General features: G+C 47.0%; 1 protein-coding gene across 2 annotated transcripts in view; it reads left to right on the forward strand.

Annotated features, from left to right (window-relative positions):
- The first annotated feature begins 2180 nt into the window (after positions 1 to 2180).
- LOC142200028 (5-oxoprolinase-like) overlaps positions 2181 to 21205 on the forward strand; it is a 44704-nt gene continuing 25679 nt past the window's right edge. For both annotated transcript variants that reach the window (XM_075270027.1, XM_075270028.1), the window contains exons 1-20: positions 2181 to 2270; positions 2687 to 2778; positions 6057 to 6279; positions 6363 to 6554; positions 6695 to 6809; positions 7242 to 7365; positions 7471 to 7666; positions 7777 to 7942; positions 9886 to 10024; positions 10113 to 10180; positions 12472 to 12737; positions 12867 to 12979; positions 13061 to 13231; positions 13885 to 14022; positions 14403 to 14541; positions 16531 to 16643; positions 16924 to 17075; positions 17157 to 17317; positions 17715 to 17816; positions 18732 to 18906. In XM_075270027.1, the coding sequence (XP_075126128.1) occupies positions 6112 to 6279; positions 6363 to 6554; positions 6695 to 6809; positions 7242 to 7365; positions 7471 to 7666; positions 7777 to 7942; positions 9886 to 10024; positions 10113 to 10180; positions 12472 to 12737; positions 12867 to 12979; positions 13061 to 13231; positions 13885 to 14022; positions 14403 to 14541; positions 16531 to 16643; positions 16924 to 17075; positions 17157 to 17317; positions 17715 to 17816; positions 18732 to 18906 (2698 nt within the window). In that variant the 5' untranslated portion in view covers positions 2181 to 2270; positions 2687 to 2778; positions 6057 to 6111. The remainder of the gene's footprint in view (positions 2271 to 2686; positions 2779 to 6056; positions 6280 to 6362; positions 6555 to 6694; positions 6810 to 7241; positions 7366 to 7470; positions 7667 to 7776; positions 7943 to 9885; positions 10025 to 10112; positions 10181 to 12471; positions 12738 to 12866; positions 12980 to 13060; positions 13232 to 13884; positions 14023 to 14402; positions 14542 to 16530; positions 16644 to 16923; positions 17076 to 17156; positions 17318 to 17714; positions 17817 to 18731; positions 18907 to 21205) is intronic.

Here is a 21205-nt window from a genome sequence, read left to right on the forward strand (position 1 = left end):
AGTGAAAGGTCGGGTGAAGATCAGGTCCAGTGTGTGTCCTCCATTATGGGCGTCAGAGGTGGGGGCTCTGAAAAAGGCCAAAGGAGGAGATGTGATGAGAGGAGTTTGGAGGCAGATGGACGGTTCATGTCACAGAGTATTCCATGATGATAGAGGGGTTATCGAATGAAAGAAAGTGCGTGAGTGAAGTGGTTGATAACAGCGGTGTCATGGTGGTCAGTAGATGTCAGGCAGAGTCTGGAGTAGACGTGGACAAACTTCCACTTCAAAAGGAGGAAGGGAAGGAGTCTAATAGAAGAAGGCCAACTCCTGCACCAGGTCATGGAACATCATGTGCGGGGAAACAGTAGGAGAGTGCGGCATCGGAGGGAGGGCTAAAGGTATCCGGCATGCTCCAGTCAGACCCAGAAATGAAGAGGCCATGAGAGCAGTACTCACTTATTACTGACGGCCTACATCTACTGGGCTGGGACCCTGCTGCAATGATCTGGATGATGATGGAGGGGCATGTGAGTAGGAGAATGACTGGATGGCAATGAATGAAAACAAGTGAGAGAGTGACGGAGAGGAAGGAGGATCGAGTGTTTATTAGAAGAAGCAGCAGGTAGAAGAGACGGCGTCCATGAGGAACCTCCAGCTGTGGCTCCATCTCAGGCCATACCATCTTATATAAGCTGTACCACGATGGCCATCACCTTCTCCTCGTCCTCCTCTCTGATCATCGCTGTCCTCCGAGCTCACCTATAGGATCTCTCACACCTAAACATGGAGGCCACAGTATTAGCAGTGGCCTGTTCGATGTCTCGGGTAGAGGAGGATCTTGGTCCCTTTCATAGTTCTCCTGCATGGCTTAATCTATTCCTTGGTTCCATGGAGAGAAAAAACTAAATTTACATTTTTTTATTTTATTTTTTTAACTAAGGATTTGCTTCAATGGCCCTAAAAAATAGAAAAAATTAGAATGACAATGTTTAGTAGAAACCTGACATGGTCTGAGCAGCAAACAATCCTGAGGAGCTAGGGTATCTGTGAGGGTGCAACACCCAGGACCCCACAGATCAGCGGCTCCAGGACATTGCGGCTCCCAGTAATGTCTACCTGCTCAGGCGCGAGGCAGGACCCGCTGTCCCAAGGCAGGAGATCTGTGGGGGCCCAACTCTAGGACCCTCGCTGATCTAATATTGATGACCTTCTCTTAGGATGGGCCACGTTGGAGTTTTTGTGCAGGTCTTGTTGGCCCCTACAAGCTCCAGTAACACGCTGTTTCTCTTTTTATCGTTATTTAGGGTAAACTGCACCAAAAAACCCATCTAACCAGAATGCAGTGTTTTCCTTATGCAGTTTTACCTGCCCTGTGTGAATACGCCTTTATTCCTCTCACTGCCGATGTCTGTGATTTATTAGGCTTGTATGGCACCATCCTATTCCGCAGCGCTGTACATACTGCAGAGACATTTCCTAGCAGTGTTGTGGAAACTTCTAGACTGTAATATAACGCAAGACGACCACAGAAGAGTCAGACGCTATAAAATGCAGAACCTGAAGGATTTTACTGGATTTCCTTTAGGGCTCCTGCACAGCGGCCCAGGGCTTCACGCCTCCTGTAGTATACGGCTGCACGGCTTACATGGATACGAGTTTTCTCTTCCCAACATGCTTCCTTACACCGCCATTCCCTGTCGTCCCACCAGCGGCACAGTACCAACCTTGTGCCGCTGGTGGAACTAAAGGAAAACAGATTATCTACATAACCATCCATTTTCTTCCGGATCGTCTCCATACAAAACCGGAGACTGCACTAAAGCCATAACTCAGGTGTGTACGAGGACTTATTCTATATAGTCGTATTTATTACCACCGTTCCCTGATACAATGACACGTGATGATGGGATGTCTGTGCAGTCTGTCGCATCCCTGATGCCACTGTGCACACTTGTACCTGCCAGACTCAGAGACTGTGCAGAATTACATACTTTATAAAGTTTGGCCGCTGTTCACACCCAGTGCACAATGTGTTTGCAGCTGCCAGGTCACATGACCCCGCACAATGCACTGAACACACGTGTCTGCATCTTATATAGGATTGACCGGCTGGGTGGGATTTACTAATACTCTGACCAATCACAGGCGACTTCTCTCCACACCTAGGCTCTGATTGGTGGATGAGGAGGCGTGTGAGAAAAAAGATACATCCAGGAATGCTCTTAACCCCTTCAGTGCTGCAGGCAAGAATCTGCAAGTGTAAGGCAGAGCAAGAAGAAGAGCAGGAGGTGAGAAATCTGCAGGACGGAGACCTATACTGTAGAATATACCGGATGGAAGGATCTGTAGGGGCGTGTGTGTGTGGATTATAGAATATCCTGCTGCATGGTCTGATATTCCAGCTGGTATGGTGTCCTTGCATTCTGTAGGGGGTGTTTGCCCATGTTGTGGCTCCTTGTCCCCGGTGTCTGCTCCTTGTCCCTGGTGTCAGTTCCTTGTCCCTGGTGTCAGTTCCTTGTCCCCAGTGTCTGCTCCTTGTCCCCGGTGTCGGCTCCTTGTCCCCGGTGTCGGCTCCTTGTCCCCGGTGTCTGCTCCTTGTCCCCAGTGTCTGCTCCTTGTCCCGGTGTCTGCTCCTTGTCCCTGGTGTCAGTTCCTTGTCCCCGGTGTCTGCTCACTACATAGTCCTGCATTATTATTCCTGCAGGGATTCTGAAATAATCCATCCTTGGCTCACCTCCACAGGGAGGAATTTGTTGGCCGACCTTGGCGAAGCGGTGCCCGGTGCTGGAGAAGTAGGTAAGTGGCCAGAATGTGACCAGGGCTGAGGGGACAGATCAGTGTCAGTTTGTATACCGCCCATAATGGTTAGGGCTGCATGGCGACATCTGTCATGTATCAAAACCTTGCGCAGATGTCACATGACAGATATTTTATTGCATCTCAATCACTAGCATGCCCTAGCAGAGGAGGAACGGAGTGCCGGGCGCCCAATGCACTGCCAATTTTCCACCCCTGGGGACATGTTTATCGATAGAATGCCAACACTTTTCTGTCTATATTTGCTCCACAATTTATGGTGCACGTCAATTCCTGCTTATTTATGAACAATGTGCACTAGAAGAACAGAAAAATTTGACAGGTTCGACACGAAAAAATGTGCTCCAGAATGGGCGAGGTTTATAATGGGTGCCAAACATTGTAGGGTTTTTGATTCGAGTGCCAAATATTTGCACCTTACAGCCTCTGCGTTGAGGTTTTTGACCACAGATTTTGCACCAAATATTTGTCTCGTGGTGAAGCTGAACACGTTTAGTCAGATGGTATCTGAGTCAGAATGTTGGCGCTTCTACAAGCCCTCCATATTTGTGAAGGTCCGCACAACCGATTTGTAAATATGTCTAAAACTATGAGCGGAAATTGTGCAAAGTTCGACAGTATTGGTAAATGTGCCCCCTGGTGTCAGACCTTGCAGAAACTTCCGTCTGTTCACCTACGTATATACATTTGGCAGAATTTACGAGTTCCCTGGATGACGCCCTTTTCTCCATAAAGTGATTGAGTAGATCCCGCTCACTGTCAGTGAATGAAATCCTCCATTATGTAGATCCCGAGGCTGAGAATCAATCACAGAGGTGTGAATACATTGTAACGAGTCCTGTGCCGTGTGATTGTCACATGACCAGGGTAGAGTCTCAGATTCAAGGGGCAAATAACAAAGGAGATCCTGAAATCATCAAGGACTGATAGAAAAGTGTTGTAGACCTGTCGTGTGATCACACTTGCTCATTCACTGCAGTGACGGGTTGAGCGATCGGGATCGGAAAAGATCGGATTCCGATTCCTATCTTTTCCCGTGGGATCGAGGTCGGAGGTTATTTCCCACAATGCTTGGCTACTGGCCAATTATTCTTAGCTTTTCCCACAATGATTGGCCAGTAGCCAAGCATTGTGAGAAATAACCTCCGACCTCGATCCAATCCAATCTTTTCCGATCCCTCGACCCTAATTGTGTGCCCTGGGCCCTAACAAGCCACTTGGTCTTGTGCTGGTGTATGTAGTCACTGGGCTAGGACTGTACTGGGTGATGGACTCCGACTATGACTATAACCTTTATTAGCTTTGTATCCGGTGACTTTGTATATTTATGAAACAAGTAAGATTATCCGGAAAGATCTGGAGATTGTAAGTCACGGCTGGTCACATCTGTGGGGTTACATGGCCACTATTATATCTGTTGTCCTGATGACGGCTTGTTCCACCTATATGGCGGTAACATGGAATCCACCACCGTCAGCAGATGAGTAATATTGTCCTATATCCACACGAGGTGTCACCTCCGGGAATCGTCTTCTCCAGCACATGGACATCCTCGGTGCTATTTTCCTGGACTTTAATTTCCCCGTCTCTGTTGAACCATAAAATGTTCTTTACAAATCCAAAAGCAGAAAGAATAGGATTAATGATTATTTCAGAGGAATGTGCGAAGGATTCTGCCCTGTCAGCTGGTGGAAACTTCAGATCCAGACTTTGCCTTCTCTGAGCTCAACCCCTTCGTACATCTACCCATAGACCTATCCCTTCTTGAACATGCAGCTTATTGTGTAAGGGTCCAGTGGGCGGTTCTAGCAATGATATGCACTGGCTAATCTGTTCCCTGCCAGTCCTATTCGTTCCTGGTTACTTAATTCACTTATCCCCACGGCTATTGAGTAATGTTGGTTCCTAGCTAGTCCCTGCAAAGGTCTTCCCATTGTTGTGACTTCTGACTGCTTTAGCTTGACCTTGACCCGTTTCCTGACTATGAGCCTGTGCTGCCTGCCTTGACCTATTGCCTAGAATAGAGAGTACACACAAACTCTGCCTGTCCTGACCTCTTGCCTGGATTACTGACTATGCACAAACTCTGCCTGGTCTGACCTGTGTCATGTGACACACACAATCACATGACACAGCAGCTTCGGCCCTCGATAGAGCAAAAAGGGTGCGACCAATGGAATCGTGCCACGTCATGAGAGGCGGGAGAAGGGGCGTGTCTTTGGATTTATAGTCGCGAGAAACGCCGCGCTCGGCGGCATACATCAGTACCCTGTCCTACCATACGGAACAGGGGAATTGTGTTTTTTACCGCACTTCATCTACTAAATTGTTACTATAAACTCCTCCTGATGAACTGTTCTGCTATAAGGACATAGAAACGCGTTGAGGGGAATGATAGAAGTGCAGGCAGGGTATCGGCACTGATCTTAGCCTTATTGTAGGTGAGCTAACTAGGGAACTGTTATGCCCAAGACCCTGGTCATACCTGCTGAATCGGTCAGAGCTGAAACACAATCAGACGGCTGTGACAAAATATTTAACCCCTTAGTGACTATCATAGGGGTAGTGGTATGTTGGTGGTACAGGGATAGTAGCAAATCTTATAGCCGGCTCATTTTAAGGCTCATCTATAATTAACCTGTCTCCATATACCAATTTATGTTGGACTAATATTTTAGAATCCTTTTTAAGTAAATTTATTAAAAGTTATGTTTTAGAGTTACTCCCTCAGTGAATGGTCTGACCTATTGCCTGGATTACTGACTATGCCCAAACTCTGCCTGCTCTGACCTATTGCCTGGATTACTGACTATGCCCAAACTCTGCCTGCTCTGACCTCGGCCCATACCTCTGAATACTCACCTGCCTATTCCCTAGGTGCCTCACATTGGTGTCCTTCAACCTTCCTGGGTCAACTGTCACCAGTACTGTGACTACTCTGAGAGATAGTGACCTGGTAGTCTCTGAAGTAGTCCCTATATGGAGGTGAATGGGCAAAAATTACAGATCTTTTAGATCCTGCCCTCAGGACTAGTCTAAAATCAAACCAGTTTAACACAGCGGGTTTACTCCCTTCCTCATTACATCCACTGGACTCATAGTTCAGTCATCTGTTTACAAATGGATCCAGCACTTGCCATGTATGCCCATGAGCCCAGACATGTTGGGTGAATTAGTTAGGCCTTTCGTGGCAGAATACTATAACAGAACATTGCAGAATTACTGTTTGTGAATCATTCTATGTTAAATCTCCCCAGCCAGGTGGACACTCGGAGAAGTTGTCCGTCTCCAACAGGTGGCACCTGACAGACGATGGCCAGTCTTCAAAAGTTCCAGTTTGCCATAGACCGTGGTGGCACCTTCACCGATGTTTTTGCAAGATGTCCTAGTGGAAAGGTTCGTGTGATGAAATTATTGTCCGAGGACCCAGCAAATTACAAGGATGCTCCCACTGAGGGAATCCGGCGGATTCTAGAGGAGGTAAGAGCGGCTGCCTCATAGAGATCCCTCACTGGATTCATCAATATGGTAGGCTCAGATTGTACTGTATATTCCTCTGCCAGGAGACTGGTTGTACTTACCCCCGGGACTGTCCTCTGGACACAAAGCAAATAGAATGGATCCGAATGGGGACAACGGTGGCGACCAACGCTCTTCTAGAAAGAAAAGGAGAAAGAATCGCTCTGCTCATTACCAAAGGCTTCAGGGATTTGCTGCATATTGGAAACCAGGCCCGGCCAAAAATCTTTGACCTGGTAAGCTTCTGTATTACTGTAGGGTGTACGGAGATAGCCATTGTCCTGGTACGGAGTGGGCCCGTCTGCCACATACGTAGACCAGTATGGCATCTAACCATCTACTGTTTGGGGTTTTTTACACTTTTTTTCTCCTCCAGGAAATTCGGATGCCTGAAGTTCTCTATGAAGAGGTGATAGAAGTGGAAGAAAGAGTCGTTCTTCACCAGGAGGGCTGCCAGCTTCCTAAAGACCCTTCTCTGAAGACATTCGTAGGTGAGATACCGCCAAATGTATGACCATTCATTGAGTATGGCGCCACACGGTAAGTACTGGAGGGATTAATAACACACAGGCAAGTCTTAGTCGCCTCATGGCTTCAGTATATAAAGTATGGTCTTTTATGGAAGAGCGACGTCACCTCGGCTGAGTCTTAGATGTTGACTTAGATGATCACGTCCCCCATGTTGGCCTTGGAGGTGGTAGTAGTATAGGAGTAGTCGTCACCATCTAAGACGTGACAGCACCTATAACAATCCTAGGATACAGACATTGCCTGCGTGCCAAGTACCCTTCTGTCCCACAGGACGGTCCCCTGAATGTCATGGACGATCCCGCTTCATTTCCATCCCCCTCAGTCACACTCACTTATGGCTTCTTGGTGGATCATCTAAGACCAGAACTGTTGAACCCTTTGTCTATTTCCAGGTTCTACGGGTGATACTCTGGAAGTCTGGGAACCCGTCAACATGGATAAACTCAGGATCCATCTGCAAGACGTCTTGTCCCGGGGGATTCGAAGCTTAGCGGTGGTCCTTATGCACTCTTATACGTGAGTCTGCGCTATATAGTACAGGGTAATACTCTTCTAGCATCCTTATCGCCATGTCACTTTCCATTCTTTCATTATAGAGGTGCTGCTTTATGTCGCCCCCAGGTGGTCGTCCCATGAGGATCAGATAGGGGAGCTGGCGCGTTCATTGGGTTTTACCCACGTGTCGCTTTCTTCGGAGGTAATGCCTATGATTCGAATGGTGCCGAGGGGGTACACGGCATGTGCGGATGCGTATCTTACCCCATGTATACAGCGGTATCTGGATGGGTTTCGCAGTGGCTTTGAAAACCAACTCAAGGTGAGACATGGAATCATTTTGTTGTTTCACCATAGAACATGGCGTAAGAGAATTGTCGCTGTCTGTTGGGTGGTGGTGCCGGATTGATTTGGGTTGTCGCTTCCTTGCAGGACCTTCAGGTTCTCTTCATGCGCTCAGACGGAGGACTGACCCCAATGCACAGCTTCAGTGGGTCTCGCGCCATCCTTTCTGGACCAGCAGGGGGAGTGGTAGGTTACGCCATCACCACCTATCAGCCCGAAAATCCTCAGCCTGTTATTGGCTTCGACATGGGAGGTGAGACAGGAGATCGGCGGGTGCTAACACGTAACTAAGCTCTAGAACAACTTCGGATTTCCGGGCAGGATTTGTGTCATTATTACATATGGTCAGATACTTTATTATCACATTTTGTCCCCTTGCGTCTCTATTCAGCGCTGTCCCGGCTTCTCACTGTATATGGTGTATGGGCTTGTGTGTAATACAAAGAATATCCGCGTAGGAGGAGATCACGCCGTACAGTTACAGCTCATGAATTGTCAAACATAGAAACTTCTGGTGTCGTATGAAGGAGGAGATTGTTATCTTTCATACGACACTGGGATTGCCGTTCTACCTGGATTATTTATAGAGATATCGCTGGTCGGAAACAAAGTCTGGATTGGGAGATTGATCTACGGCGTATACAGTGAGACGCAGGAACCGCTCTGAATGGTGAAGAAGTGGAAGACAAAATCTGCAATAAATATATATCATGCCAAATGGATTAATGGCACAGAAAATGAAAAGCTCTTCCAAAGTTTAGCTCCACTTTAAGGCTAAGACATCACGTAGCGGGCCGCAGTGACAAAGCGCTGCAGGAAATACTGCGTTGGGAATGCTTTGTGGTTATTTCTGCAGAGTCCGCAGAGGTTTCCTCTGCAAACTTTCTGCTTCCAGTATACCTATAATGGGAATGGCTGACCTGTCCATTGGTATAACTGGCAGGCTGCAATTTCCGAAAGTGCAACAGTTTTTAAAATATCAGCATGTTCGCTAAACATACTTTTCTGCAATGTGGGGATGGGCTTAGCCAAAATCCCTCTGCAGGGACTGTAAAATGGACTGTATGTACGCTATAAGGGACCCCGACCTAAACGGGGAACCAAATCCATCCGTCACCCCTGAAGGTGATTGTGCAGCTTACACTTAGTATTATCTACAATGTTCTCATGTCCATCATTATTCCTACAAGCGCCGCACAATTCACTTTCCCAATGTTTTATAAGGTTTCTGTCTTTGCTCTGTGATAAGGTGTCAACTTAAACCTTGCTGCACCAGTAGAAGAGATAAAGCTGAACGTATGACATCATCGCTCCCCCCCCTATAAAGCTGAACGTATGACATCATCGCTCCCCCCCTATAAAGCTGAACATATGACATCATCGCTCCCCCCCTATAAAGCTGAACGTATGACATCATCGCTCCCCCCCTATAAAGCTGAACGTATGACATCATCGCTCCCCCCCCCCTATAAAGCTGAACGTATGACATCATCGCTGCCCCCCTATAAAGCTGAACATATGACATCATCGCTCCCCCCCTATAAAGCTGAATATATGACATCATCGCTCCCCCCCCCTATAAAGCTGAATATATGACATCATCGCTCCCCTCCCCCTATAAAGCTGAATATATGACATCATTGCTCCCCCCCTATAAAGCTGAACATATGACATCATCGCTCCCCCCCTATAAAGCTGAATATATGACATCATCGCTCCCCCCCCTATAAAGCTGAATATATGACATCATCGCTCCCCCCTATAAAGCTGAACATATGACATCATCGCTCCCCCCCCTATAAAGCTGAATATATGACATCATCGCTCCCCCCTATAAAGCTGAATATATGACATCATCGCTCCCCCCCCTATAAAGCTGAATATATGACATCATCGCTCCCCCCCTATAAAGCTGAATATATGACATCATCGCTCCCCCCCTATAAAGCTGAATATATGACATCATCGCTCCCCCCCTATAAAGCTGAATATATGACATCATCGCTCCCCCCCTATAAAGCTGAATATATGACATCATCGCTCCCCCCCCTATAAAGCTGAATATATGACATCATCGCTCCCCCCCTATAAAGCTGAATATATGACATCATCGCTCCCCCCCTATAAAGCTGAATATATGACATCATCGCTCCCCCCCTATAAAGCTGAATATATGACATCATCGCTCCCCCCCAGGCACCTCCACTGATGTCAGCCGCTATGCCGGAGAGTATGAACACGTCTTTGAAGCCACCACGGCTGGAATCAGCATTCAGGCTCCGCAGTTGGATGTGAACACTGTGGCCGCCGGAGGGGGCTCCATGCTCTTCTTCAGGTCCGTGTCTGCTGTCGATGGCTCACAGTAAGGGGTGATATATATATATATACCGTATACCTGTATAAACTGAATGTGTTTTTTGCAGGTCTGGATTGTTTGTAGTAGGACCGGAGTCTGCAGGGGCCCATCCAGGACCCGCCTGTTATAGGAAAGGTAAAGGTCAGGGGTATGGGGCTTATAGTCCTATGTAAGGTCAGGGGTATGGGGCTTATAGTCCTATGTAAGGTCAGGGATATGGGGCTTATAGTCCTATGTAAGGTCAGGGGTATGGGGCTTATAGTCCTATGTAAGGTCAGGGGTATGGGGCTTATAGTCCTATGTAAGGTCAGGGGTATGGGGCTTATAGTCCTATGTAAGGTCAGGGGTATGGGGCTTATAGTCCTATGTAAGGTCAGGGGTATGGGGCTTATAGTCCTATGTAAGGTCAGGGATATGGGGCTTATAGTCCTATGTAAGGTCAGGGGTATGGGGTTTATAGTCCTATGTAAGGTCAGGGGTATGGGGTTTATAGTCCTATGTAAGGTCAGGGGTATGGGGCTTATAGTCCTATGTAAGGTCAGGGGTATGGGGCTTATAGTCCTATGTAAGGTCAGGGATATGGGGCTTATAGTCCTATGTAAGGTCAGGGGTATGGGGCTTATAGTCCTATGTAAGGTCAGGGGTATGGGGCTTATAGTCCTATGTAAGGTCAGGGGTATGGGGCTTATAGTCCTATGTAAGGTCAGGGGTATGGGGCTTATAGTCCTATGTAAGGTCAGGGATATGGGGCTTATAGTCCTATGTAAGGTCAGGGGTATGGGGCTTATAGTCCTATGTAAGGTCAGGGGTATGGGGTTTATAGTCCTATGTGAGGTCAGGGGTATGGGGTGTATAGTCCTATGTAAGGTCAGGGGTATGGGGCTTATAGTCCTATGTAAGGTCAGGGGTATGGGGCTTATAGTCCTATGTAAGGTCAGTGGTATGGGGTTTATAGTCCTATGTAAGGTCAGGGGTATGGGGTTTATAGTCCTATGTAAGGTCAGGGGTATGGGGTGTATAGTCCTATGTAAGGTCAGGGATATGGGGTTTATAGTCCTATGTAAGGTCAGGGATATGGGGTTTATAGTCCTATGTAAGGTCAGGGGTATGGGGCTTATAGTCCTATGTAAGGTCAGGGGTATGGGGCTTATAGTCCTATGTAAGGTCAGGGATATGGGTCTTATAGTCCTATGTGAGGGCAGGGGTATGGGGTGTATAGTCCTATGTAAGGTCAGGGGTATGGGGCTTATAGTCCTATGTAAGGTCAGGGGTATGGGGTTTATAGTCCTATGTAAGGTCAGGGGTATGGGGTTTATAGTCCTATGTAAGGTCAGGGGTATGGGGTTTATAGTCCTATGTAAGGTCAGGGGTATGGGGTTTATAGTCCTATGTAAGGTTAGGGATATGGGGCTTATAGTCCTATGTAAGGTCAGGGGTATTGGGTTTATAGTCCTATGTAAGGTCAGGGGTATGGGGTGTATAGTCCTATGTAAGGTCAGGGGTATGGGGTTTATAGTCCTATGTAAGGTCAGGGGTATGGGGCTTATAGTCCTATGTAAGGTCAGGGGTATGGGGCTTATAGTCCTATGTAAGGTCAGGGGTATGGGGCTTATAGTCCTATGTAAGGTCAGGGGTATGGGGCTTATAGTCCTATGTAAGGTCAGGGGTATGGGGTTTATAGTCCTATGTAAGGTCAGGGATATGGGGTGTATAGTCCTATGTAAGGTCAGGGGTATGGGGTGTATAGTCCTATGTAAGGTCAGGGGTATGGGGCTTATAGTCCTATGTAAGGTCAGGGATATGGGGTTTATAGTCCTATGTAAGGTCAGGGGTATGGGGCTTATAGTCCTATGTAAGGTCAGGGATATGGGGTTTATAGTCCTATGTAAGGTCAGGGGTATGGGGTTTATAGTCCTATGTAAGGTCAGGGGTATGGGGCTTATAGTCCTATGTAAGGTCAGGGGTATGGGGCTTATAGTCCTATGTAAGGTCAGGGGTATGGGGTTTATAGTCCTATGTAAGGTCAGGGATATGGGGTTTATAGTCCTATGTAAGGTCAGGGGTATGGGGCTTATAGTCCTATGTAAGGTCAGGGGTATGGGGTTTATAGTCCTATGTAAGGTCAGGGGTATGGGGTTTATAGTCCTATGTAAGGTCAGGGATATGGGGCTTATAGTCCTATGTAAGGTCAGGGGCTGGACAGGATTAGTAAAACATAGCGGCTTTCTTCCAAGACCAGCGCCACACCTATCTGTGGGTTATATCTGGTATTGCACTGATGAAGGCTGAGCTGCAATACCACAAACAACCTGAGAAGATGTGTGGTGCTCTTTATGTAACAAGATTGCACCTGGGCGGAGAGTCAGCTGTCTAATGTGTCTGTGACCCCCCCCTCCCTATATAACAATATATTCCTTCCTCTCCAGGGGGGCCGCTGACTGTGACGGATGCCAATCTCTGCCTCGGCCGCCTCCTTCCCGAATACTTTCCTTGTATCTTCGGCCCGTCTGAGGATCAGCCTCTCTCGAAGGAAGACACAATATGCAAGTTTATAGAGCTGACTGCGGACATTAACCAATTCCAACATGGCCGACCAGGGGGTGGAGCTTCCCTCAGCATTGAGGAGGTGGCCATGGGTTTCATCCGGGTGGCTAATGAAGCCATGTGTCGTCCAATCCGATCGCTGACGCAGGTACTGAGGGGGGTTGTAACGTCCAGGTTGTGGGACGTGATCTCTGCCGCCCGTATATGTGATAGGTTGTGACACCTGAGAGTTGATAATCTGGCATTGGAGGAGTCTTAATAATCTTGTAATCTGCAGGCTAAAGGCCATGACACTTCTCGGCACGTCTTGGCGTGTTTTGGAGGTGCCGGGGGGCAGCACGCTTGCGCCATCGCTCGCTCTCTCGGCATGAAGACTGTGTTCATCCACAAGTGAGCTCCTTCAGCACTTCTTCCTCTAGACTCCATGATTGGGTTATGTAGTGCTGCACCTTACCGAGTGTTTGTCTCCAGATATGGCGGGGTCCTCTCGGCGTTCGGCATGGCCCTGGCAGACGTGGTACATGAGGCCCAGGAGCCGAGCTCTATGGTGTATGGTAAAGAATCCTTCCCTCAACTGGAGGAGAGAATCACAGCCTTGGAGAAGCAGTGCATCGCAGCCCTTCAGCAACAAGGATTTCACCGGTAGGAGATTGGCGCCATGTCTTGTATCTATCAGGTACCAAAAAGTCATAGTCTCCATGCTTATAGATGGGATTGGCCAACATGGTGCCTCCTACATCCCCTGCATGGCGTCTCCTACATCCCCTGCATGGTGCCTCCTACATCCCCTGCATGGCGTCTCCTACATCCCCTGCATGGCGTCTCCTACATCCCCTGCATGGTGCCTCCTACATCCCCTGCATGGCGTCTCCTACATTCCCTGCATGGCGTCTCCTACATCCCCTGCATGGTGCCTCCTACATCCCCTGCATGGCGCCTCCTACATCCCCTGCATGGTGCCTCCTACATCCCCTGCATGGCGCCTCCTACATTCCCTGCATGGCGCCTCCTACATCCCCTGCATGGCGCCTCCTACATCCCCTGCATGGCGCCTCCTACATCCCCTGCATGGCGCCTCCTACATCCCCTGCATGGCGCCTCCTACATCCCCTGCATGGCGTCTCCTACATTCCCTGCATGGCACCCCTACATGTCCGTGTTATAAAATAACTAGCGTGAAATAAGAATCTGTGAGTTCCTCTGTCCCATCCCCCAATGATCCAGATCTGGGTCCCTGATGGACGTCAATATGGATTCCCTGGACATGACCTGAATGTCTGTATTATTTTCTATAGGTCTCAGATCGACACCGAGCCCTTCCTACATCTCCGATATGAGCGAACTGACTGCGCCCTGATGTGTTCAGCGAGGGGGTACCCAGCGCACCCCAACTCCTGCCGTGTGGGGGATTTCAAGGAGGCCTTCACTGCCCGGTAATATAAGGCACCAGACCTGCAGACTAAATGTAATACAAGATCCTTCTTCTATTCTGGTTGTGGCCAAAGCCACTCCCTGGTGTCGGTACTGACTGCGGTAATCCCACGGAACTACCGATAGCGCCAAAGAGCTTGGGTGTAGCCAAATCTGAGATGTTGGGAGAATTTGTATCAAACCTGACTCCGAACTGTGTGTCTTATGTCTATACGAAGCAACAAGAAAGGCTGAGATGTAGATCCGTCTAACTGTTAGGTCCTAAGGAACATTGTAGTAAGAAGAAGGAAGACTCAGCAGAATAGGAACCGAAAGCACAAAGTGGGGTCTGTATTTATAGTAATCATATAAGGAGTCTTACGCTGCGTCTGCCCCTCACCAGGTATATGAAGGAGTTTGGATTCACCATCCCATCCCGGAGTATTGTAGTGGACGACATCCGTGTACGAGGGACCGGCAGCACCGGCATCCGCTGTGAGACCCGCATTAGGCCCAGCGGTCGGCCGGCTCGTGTGGAGACTGTGAGTGAGAGCCAGAGGTTTACTAGTGATCGCCCCCTAATGGCCATAAAACCCCAGAGGAATATAGATCCATATAGGTGGGGGCAAATCTATAGCGGACCCTCTGCATCTACACCACATATAGCACACATGCCGCTCACCTGTTACATACATGTCACACACATGCCACTCATCTGTTACATACATGTCACACACATGCCGCTCATCTGTTACATACATGTCACACACACGCCGCTCATCTGTTACATACATGTCACACACACGCCGCTCATCTGTTACATACATGTCACACACATGCCGCTCATCTGTTACATACATGTCACACACATGCCGCTCATCTGTTACATACATGTCACACACATGCCGCTCATCTGTTACATACATGTCACACACATGCCGCTCATCTGTTACATACATGTCACACACATGCCGCTCATCTGTTACATACATGTCACACACATGCCGCTCATCTGTTACATACATGTCACACACATGCCGCTCATCTGTTACATACATGTCACACACATGCCGCTCATCTGTTACATACATGTCACACACACGCCGCTCATCTGTTACATACATGTCACACACACGCCGCTCATCTGTTACATACATGTCACACACACGCCGCTCATCTGTTACATACATGTCACACACACGCCGCTCATCTGTTACATACATGTCACACACATGCCGCTCATCTGTTACATACATGTCACACACATGCCGCTCATCTGTTACATACATGTCACACACATGCCGCTCATCTGTTACATACATGTCACACACATGCCGCTCATCTGTTACATACATGTCACACACATGCCGCTCATCTGTTACATACATGTCACACACATGCCGCTCATCTGTTACATACATGTCACACACATGCCGCTCATCTGTTACATACATGTCACACACATGCCGCTCATCTGTTACATACATGTCACACACATGCCGCTCATCTGTTACATACATGTCACACACATGCCGCTCATCTGTTACATACATGTCACACACATGCCGCTCATCTGTTACATACATGTCACACACATGCCGCTCATCTGTTACATACATGTCACACACATGCCGCTCATCTGTTACATACATGTCACACACATGCCGCTCATCTGTTACATACATGTCACACACATGCCGCTCATCTGTTACATACATGTCACACACATGCCGCTCATCTGTTACATACATGTCACACACATGCCGCTCATCTGTTACATACATGTCACACACATGCCGCTCATCTGTTACATACATGTCACACACATGCCGCTCATCTGTTACATACATGTCACACACATGCCACTCACCCTCTCACACCCATTGGATTTATATTTTACGCTTTGATTTTCATGCTTCCATTATAGATGATGTGATGAAGGTCTCAGCCATCAACCACCATTTTGACATATTTAGGGGCCTACAGACCACGGGACACCTGCAGCGCCAACAAGCCCTTTATAGGGATTCTATCATTGGGAGAACATGTTTTTACCTGAAGCGATGTTGGAATAACCTTTATACTTTTCTTCTCACCTCTGTTTGTCCAAAAAAATGTTTTATTCTCCTATGTAAGTGATGCTCAGGGAACTCGCCTTCGTCATCGCCGCAACCCGCCTCCAGCGCTGCTTTTTCACGCCCCCGGCTTCATCTTTTTTTCATCTTGCTTCATCTTCTTGCTCCATCAGCCATTCCTCTTGAGTTTGTTATACCAGCGTATTGGTGTACTGACCTGGTAAAAGCAGCACCGGAGGCGATGGCGATGGCGTGTTCCCTGAGCAGCATTTACATATGAGAATAAAATGGTTTTTTGGACAAGTAAAGGGAGGAGTAGAATAGACTATATAAAGACTATTCCAGCATTGCTTCAGTGAAAACCATCAATGAGAGACACATTAACCCCAGACACAGCTGATTATGGCGCGGTTCCCGCCTCGATTCTTAGACTCTGACAACCCTTTTCCCTCACAGGTCACTAAATGCTACTTTGAGGAAGGCTGCCTGGACACCAGCGTGTATCTCCTGGAGGACTTGTCCTGTGACCACACCATCGCCGGACCGGCCATAATCATTGATAAGAACAGGTGAGGACATGACCCATTCATCAATACTAAATATCTATCAGTAATAAGTCTCCAGAACAAAGAGCAGCTCCAGAAATCTCATCCGTAACATCAATGACCGTAGGAGAAATCTCCAATACAATAGGCAGCCCATAATGTACACGGATGTCTTTGTACGCCGAGGGGGTACGGGCCACACCTGGAAGTCTAGTATTAAGAAGAGAAGAACCCCATCATGTGAATGAAGTCTAGACTTAAGAGTTTGGGTATTCTTCTGGTAGTAACCTGTTTCTATCCTCAGCACGGTGCTGGTGGAGCCAGACTGCACGGCCTCCATTACAGAGTACGGCGACATCCGCATCTCCGTAGGGAGCGGAAAACAGCAAACGATTGGAACTGAGCTTCACACCATCCAGTTGTCCATCTTTTCCCACCGCTTCATGAGCATCGCCGGTCAGAATCTTACCTTCTTGTCATTATGAGACGTGTATTTATTCCAACAACCATCAAACCTCTCCTTGTCGTCTTGTATAGAACAAATGGGTCGTATCCTTCAGAGAACGGCCATCTCCACCAACATCAAAGAACGGCTGGACTTCTCCTGCGCTCTCTTTGGTCCTGATGGGGGTTTGGTGTCCAATGCCCCCCATATTCCGGTGCACTTAGGAGCCATGCAGGAAACCGTGCAGTTTCAGGTGAGGTCAGCGTACATGCGCGGCGCAGTGATGGCGCGGGCTGAATCGGTGGAGGTTGGAGATCATTCTGATCCTGATAGATGCCGTAATACAGAGCAGGGGCAGCATCCAAACACTGAGACGTCTATTGAGGGGTCTCCCCATCATGGCCGACCTGTGTGTTAATATAATGGGGTGCCGATCGGTAGTTATGGTCCCCGGTGGCTAACAATGGCCTCCACGGGTGTAACCTTAGTACAACACAGAATCTGATACGTTACTACTGCAGAGTGTTATCCTGCAAGACAAGAGATCAAGTCCCTGGTGGAACGGAGAAAAAATAAAAAGTTACATAAAATACGTAAATATGTAATGAATAAAGATTTGTGCAGTTTATTTATATTTCTTCTCACTTTAGATTAAAAATCTACAAGACAATCTGAAAGAAGGCGATGTGATCCTGAGCAACCACCCAAGTGCCGGGGGCAGTCACCTGCCGGACCTGACGGTTATCACACCAGTATGTATCTACCCCACCCAGCATCTTCTATGTGCTGCCATAAGACGTAGCTTACACTTTATATGGTTACTAGCCTCTGCACATGACTTCGTCTGCGGGTTGTTGTCGTCAATGATCCCCCTGAGCTCTGCTTGAGGAGAACTCTGTGACTTCTGGCTCCTTCATAGCTGTTGTTGTTTTAGAATTTTGCAACAAATTTTGCAAAATTTCTTTTCCCTGACATGTTTAAAAGTAGCAAACTGCCAAGGTGGAATAAAGGTGATTCCCCTCCAGTGTGTCAGCACTGCCTGGAGCAGATCAGATAATATGCAGATGCTTGTACACAATGGACTGAGGGTTAGCTGAGTGTTACATAGAGAGATAACAGACCTGGGACCTGAGATAAGCGGCTGCAGGAGCAGTGTAATATAGTATGTGACCATAAATCCAGAACAGTAGTGAAGCCATGTCATGTACCGGGATACAAAGTAGCTGATGTGTTACTCCAGGTTACAGAGTATCTATGGGACATGTAATATAGTATGTGACCATAAATCCAGAACAGTAGTGAAGCCATGTCATGTACCGGGATACAAAGTAGCTGATGTGTTACTGCAGGTTACAGAGTATCTATGGGACAAATCTCATCCAAATCCGCTCAGTGGTTTATGTGTGATTGAGGGACAAACATCCAAACTGTCACATGTATAATATTAATAGGATAGGATTTATATTATATTGTCCATGTCCCTCCGTCCCCCCCGGGCACATATTATGGGGTATTCCAAGTGTACAAAATAAAAAAAAAATCATGGAGACCCCCCTGAGCTCCTGTGTGACACCAGCCGACCATCCAGGACCTACAATCCCATTATGTTTTATTGTATTGTTTTTGTGTCACTTTTTGCAGTATTTCTGTAGGTCTTTGTCCTGTAGGTGTTCCGGGTAGAAACTCCACGACCTGTTTTCTTTGTGGCATCTCGAGGCCACCATGCTGACATCGGAGGCATCACCCCGGGCTCCATGCCACCACACTCCAAGTCCTTGAAGGAAGAAGGAGCTGTTTTTATCTCTTTTAAACTTGTGAAGGAAGGAACATTCCAAGAAGAAGGTGAGCGGACATGAGACAAAGCAATACAATTGTGCACCAGATTATTTCTGTATTCTGTAATGAGCTGAACTCATTATTCTGCTGATGTGATATTTAGATAGCTCTGTGCAGAACTGAACAAGCAGGGAATGCAACAATATAACTCAGCGTGTCTAGCGTATTAAAGTAATAAAAAAGTATATGTAACTCCATTAGCAGAACAGTGAGCGCAGCTCTGGAGTATAATACAGAATAAGTAATGTAATGTATGTACACAGTGTCTGCACCAGCAGAATAGTGAGCGCAGCTCTGGAATATAATACAGGATAAGTAATGTAATGTATGTACACAGTGACTGTACCAGCAGAATAGTGAGCGCAGCTCTGGAGTATAATACAGGATAAGTAATGTAATGTATGTACACAGTGTCTGCACCAGCAGAATAGTGAGCGCAGCTCTGGGGTATAATACAGGATAAGTAATGTAATGTATGTACACAGTGACTGTACCAGCAGAATAGTGAGCGCAGCTCTGGAGTATAATACAGGATAAGTAATGTAATGTATGTACACAGTGACTGTACCAGCAGAATAGTGAGCGCAGCTCTGGAGTATAATACAGGATAAGTAATGTAATGTATGTACACAGTGACTGTACCAGCAGAATAGTGAGCGCAGCTCTGGAGTATAATAGAGGATAAGTAATGTAATGTATGTACACAGTGACTGTACCAGCAGAATAGTGAGCGCAGCTCTGGAGTATAATACAGGATAAGTAATGTATGTACACAGTGACTGCACCAGCAGAATAGTGAGCGCAGCTCTGGAGTATAATACAGGATAAGTAATGTGATGTATGTACACAGTGACTGCACCAGCAGAATAGTGAGCGCAGCTCTGGAGTATAATACAGGATAAGTAATGTAATGTATGTACACAGTGACTGTACCAGCAGAATAGTGAGCGCAGCTCTGGAGTATAATACAGGATAAGTAATGTATGTACACAGTGACTGCACCAGCAGAATAGTGAGCGCAGCTCTGGAGTATAATACAGGATAAGTAATGTAATGTATGCACACAGTGACTGTACCAGCAGAATAGTGAGCGCAGCTCTGGAGTATAATACAGGATAAGTAATGTAATGTATGTATACAGTGACTGTACCAGCAGAATAGTGAGCGCAGCTCTGCAGTATAATACAGGATAAGTAATGTAATGTATGTACACAGTGACTGTACCAGCAGAATAGTGAGCGCAGCTCTGGAGTATAATACAGGATAAGTAATGTAATGTATGTACACAGTGACTGCACCAGCAGAATGGTGAGCGCAGCTCTGGAGTATAATACAGGATAAGTAATGTAATGTATGCACACAGTGACTGTACCAGCAGAATAGTGAGCGCAGCTCTGGAGTATAATACAGGATAAGTAATGTAATGTATGTACACAGTGACTGTACCAGCAGAATAGTGAGCGCAGCTCTGGAGTATAATACAGGATAAGTAATGTAATGTATGTACACAGTGACTGCACCAGCAGAATAGTGAGCGCAGCTCTGGAGTATAATACAGGATAAGTAATGTAATGTATGTACACAGTGACTGTACCAGCAGAATGGTGAGCGCAGCTCTGGAGTATAATACAGGATAAGTAATGTAATGTATGTACACAGTGACTGCACCAGCAGAATGGTGAGCGCAGCTCTGGAGTATAATACAGGATAAGTAATGTAATGTATGTACACAGTGACTGTACCAGCAGAATAGTGAGTGCAGCTCTGGAGTATAATACAGGATAAGTAATGTAATGTATGTACACAGTGACTGTACCAGCAGAATAGTGAGCGCAGCTCTGGGGTATAATACAGGATAAGTAATGTAATGTATGTACACAGTGACTGTACCAGCAGAATAGTGAGCGCAGCTCTGGGGTATAATACAGGATAAGTAATGTAATGTATGTACACAGTGACTGTACCAGCAGAACAGTGAGCGCAGCTCTGGAGTATAATACAGGATAAGTAATGTAATGTATGTACACAGTGACTGTACCAGCAGAATAGTGAGCGCAGCTCTGGAGTATAATACAGGATAAGTAATGTAATGTATGCACACAGTGACTGTACCAGCAGAATAGTGAGCGCAGCTCTGGAGTATAATACAGGATAAGTAATGTAATGTATGTACACAGTGACTGTACCAGCAGAATAGTGAGCGCAGCTCTGGAGTATAATACAGGATAAGTAATGTAATGTATGTACACAGTGACTGTACCAGCAGAATAGTGAGCGCAGCTCTGGAGTATAATACAGGATAAGT

Source organism: Leptodactylus fuscus, chromosome 4 (genome assembly GCF_031893055.1).
Source record: "Leptodactylus fuscus isolate aLepFus1 chromosome 4, aLepFus1.hap2, whole genome shotgun sequence".
Taxonomy (NCBI): domain Eukaryota; kingdom Metazoa; phylum Chordata; class Amphibia; order Anura; family Leptodactylidae; genus Leptodactylus; species Leptodactylus fuscus.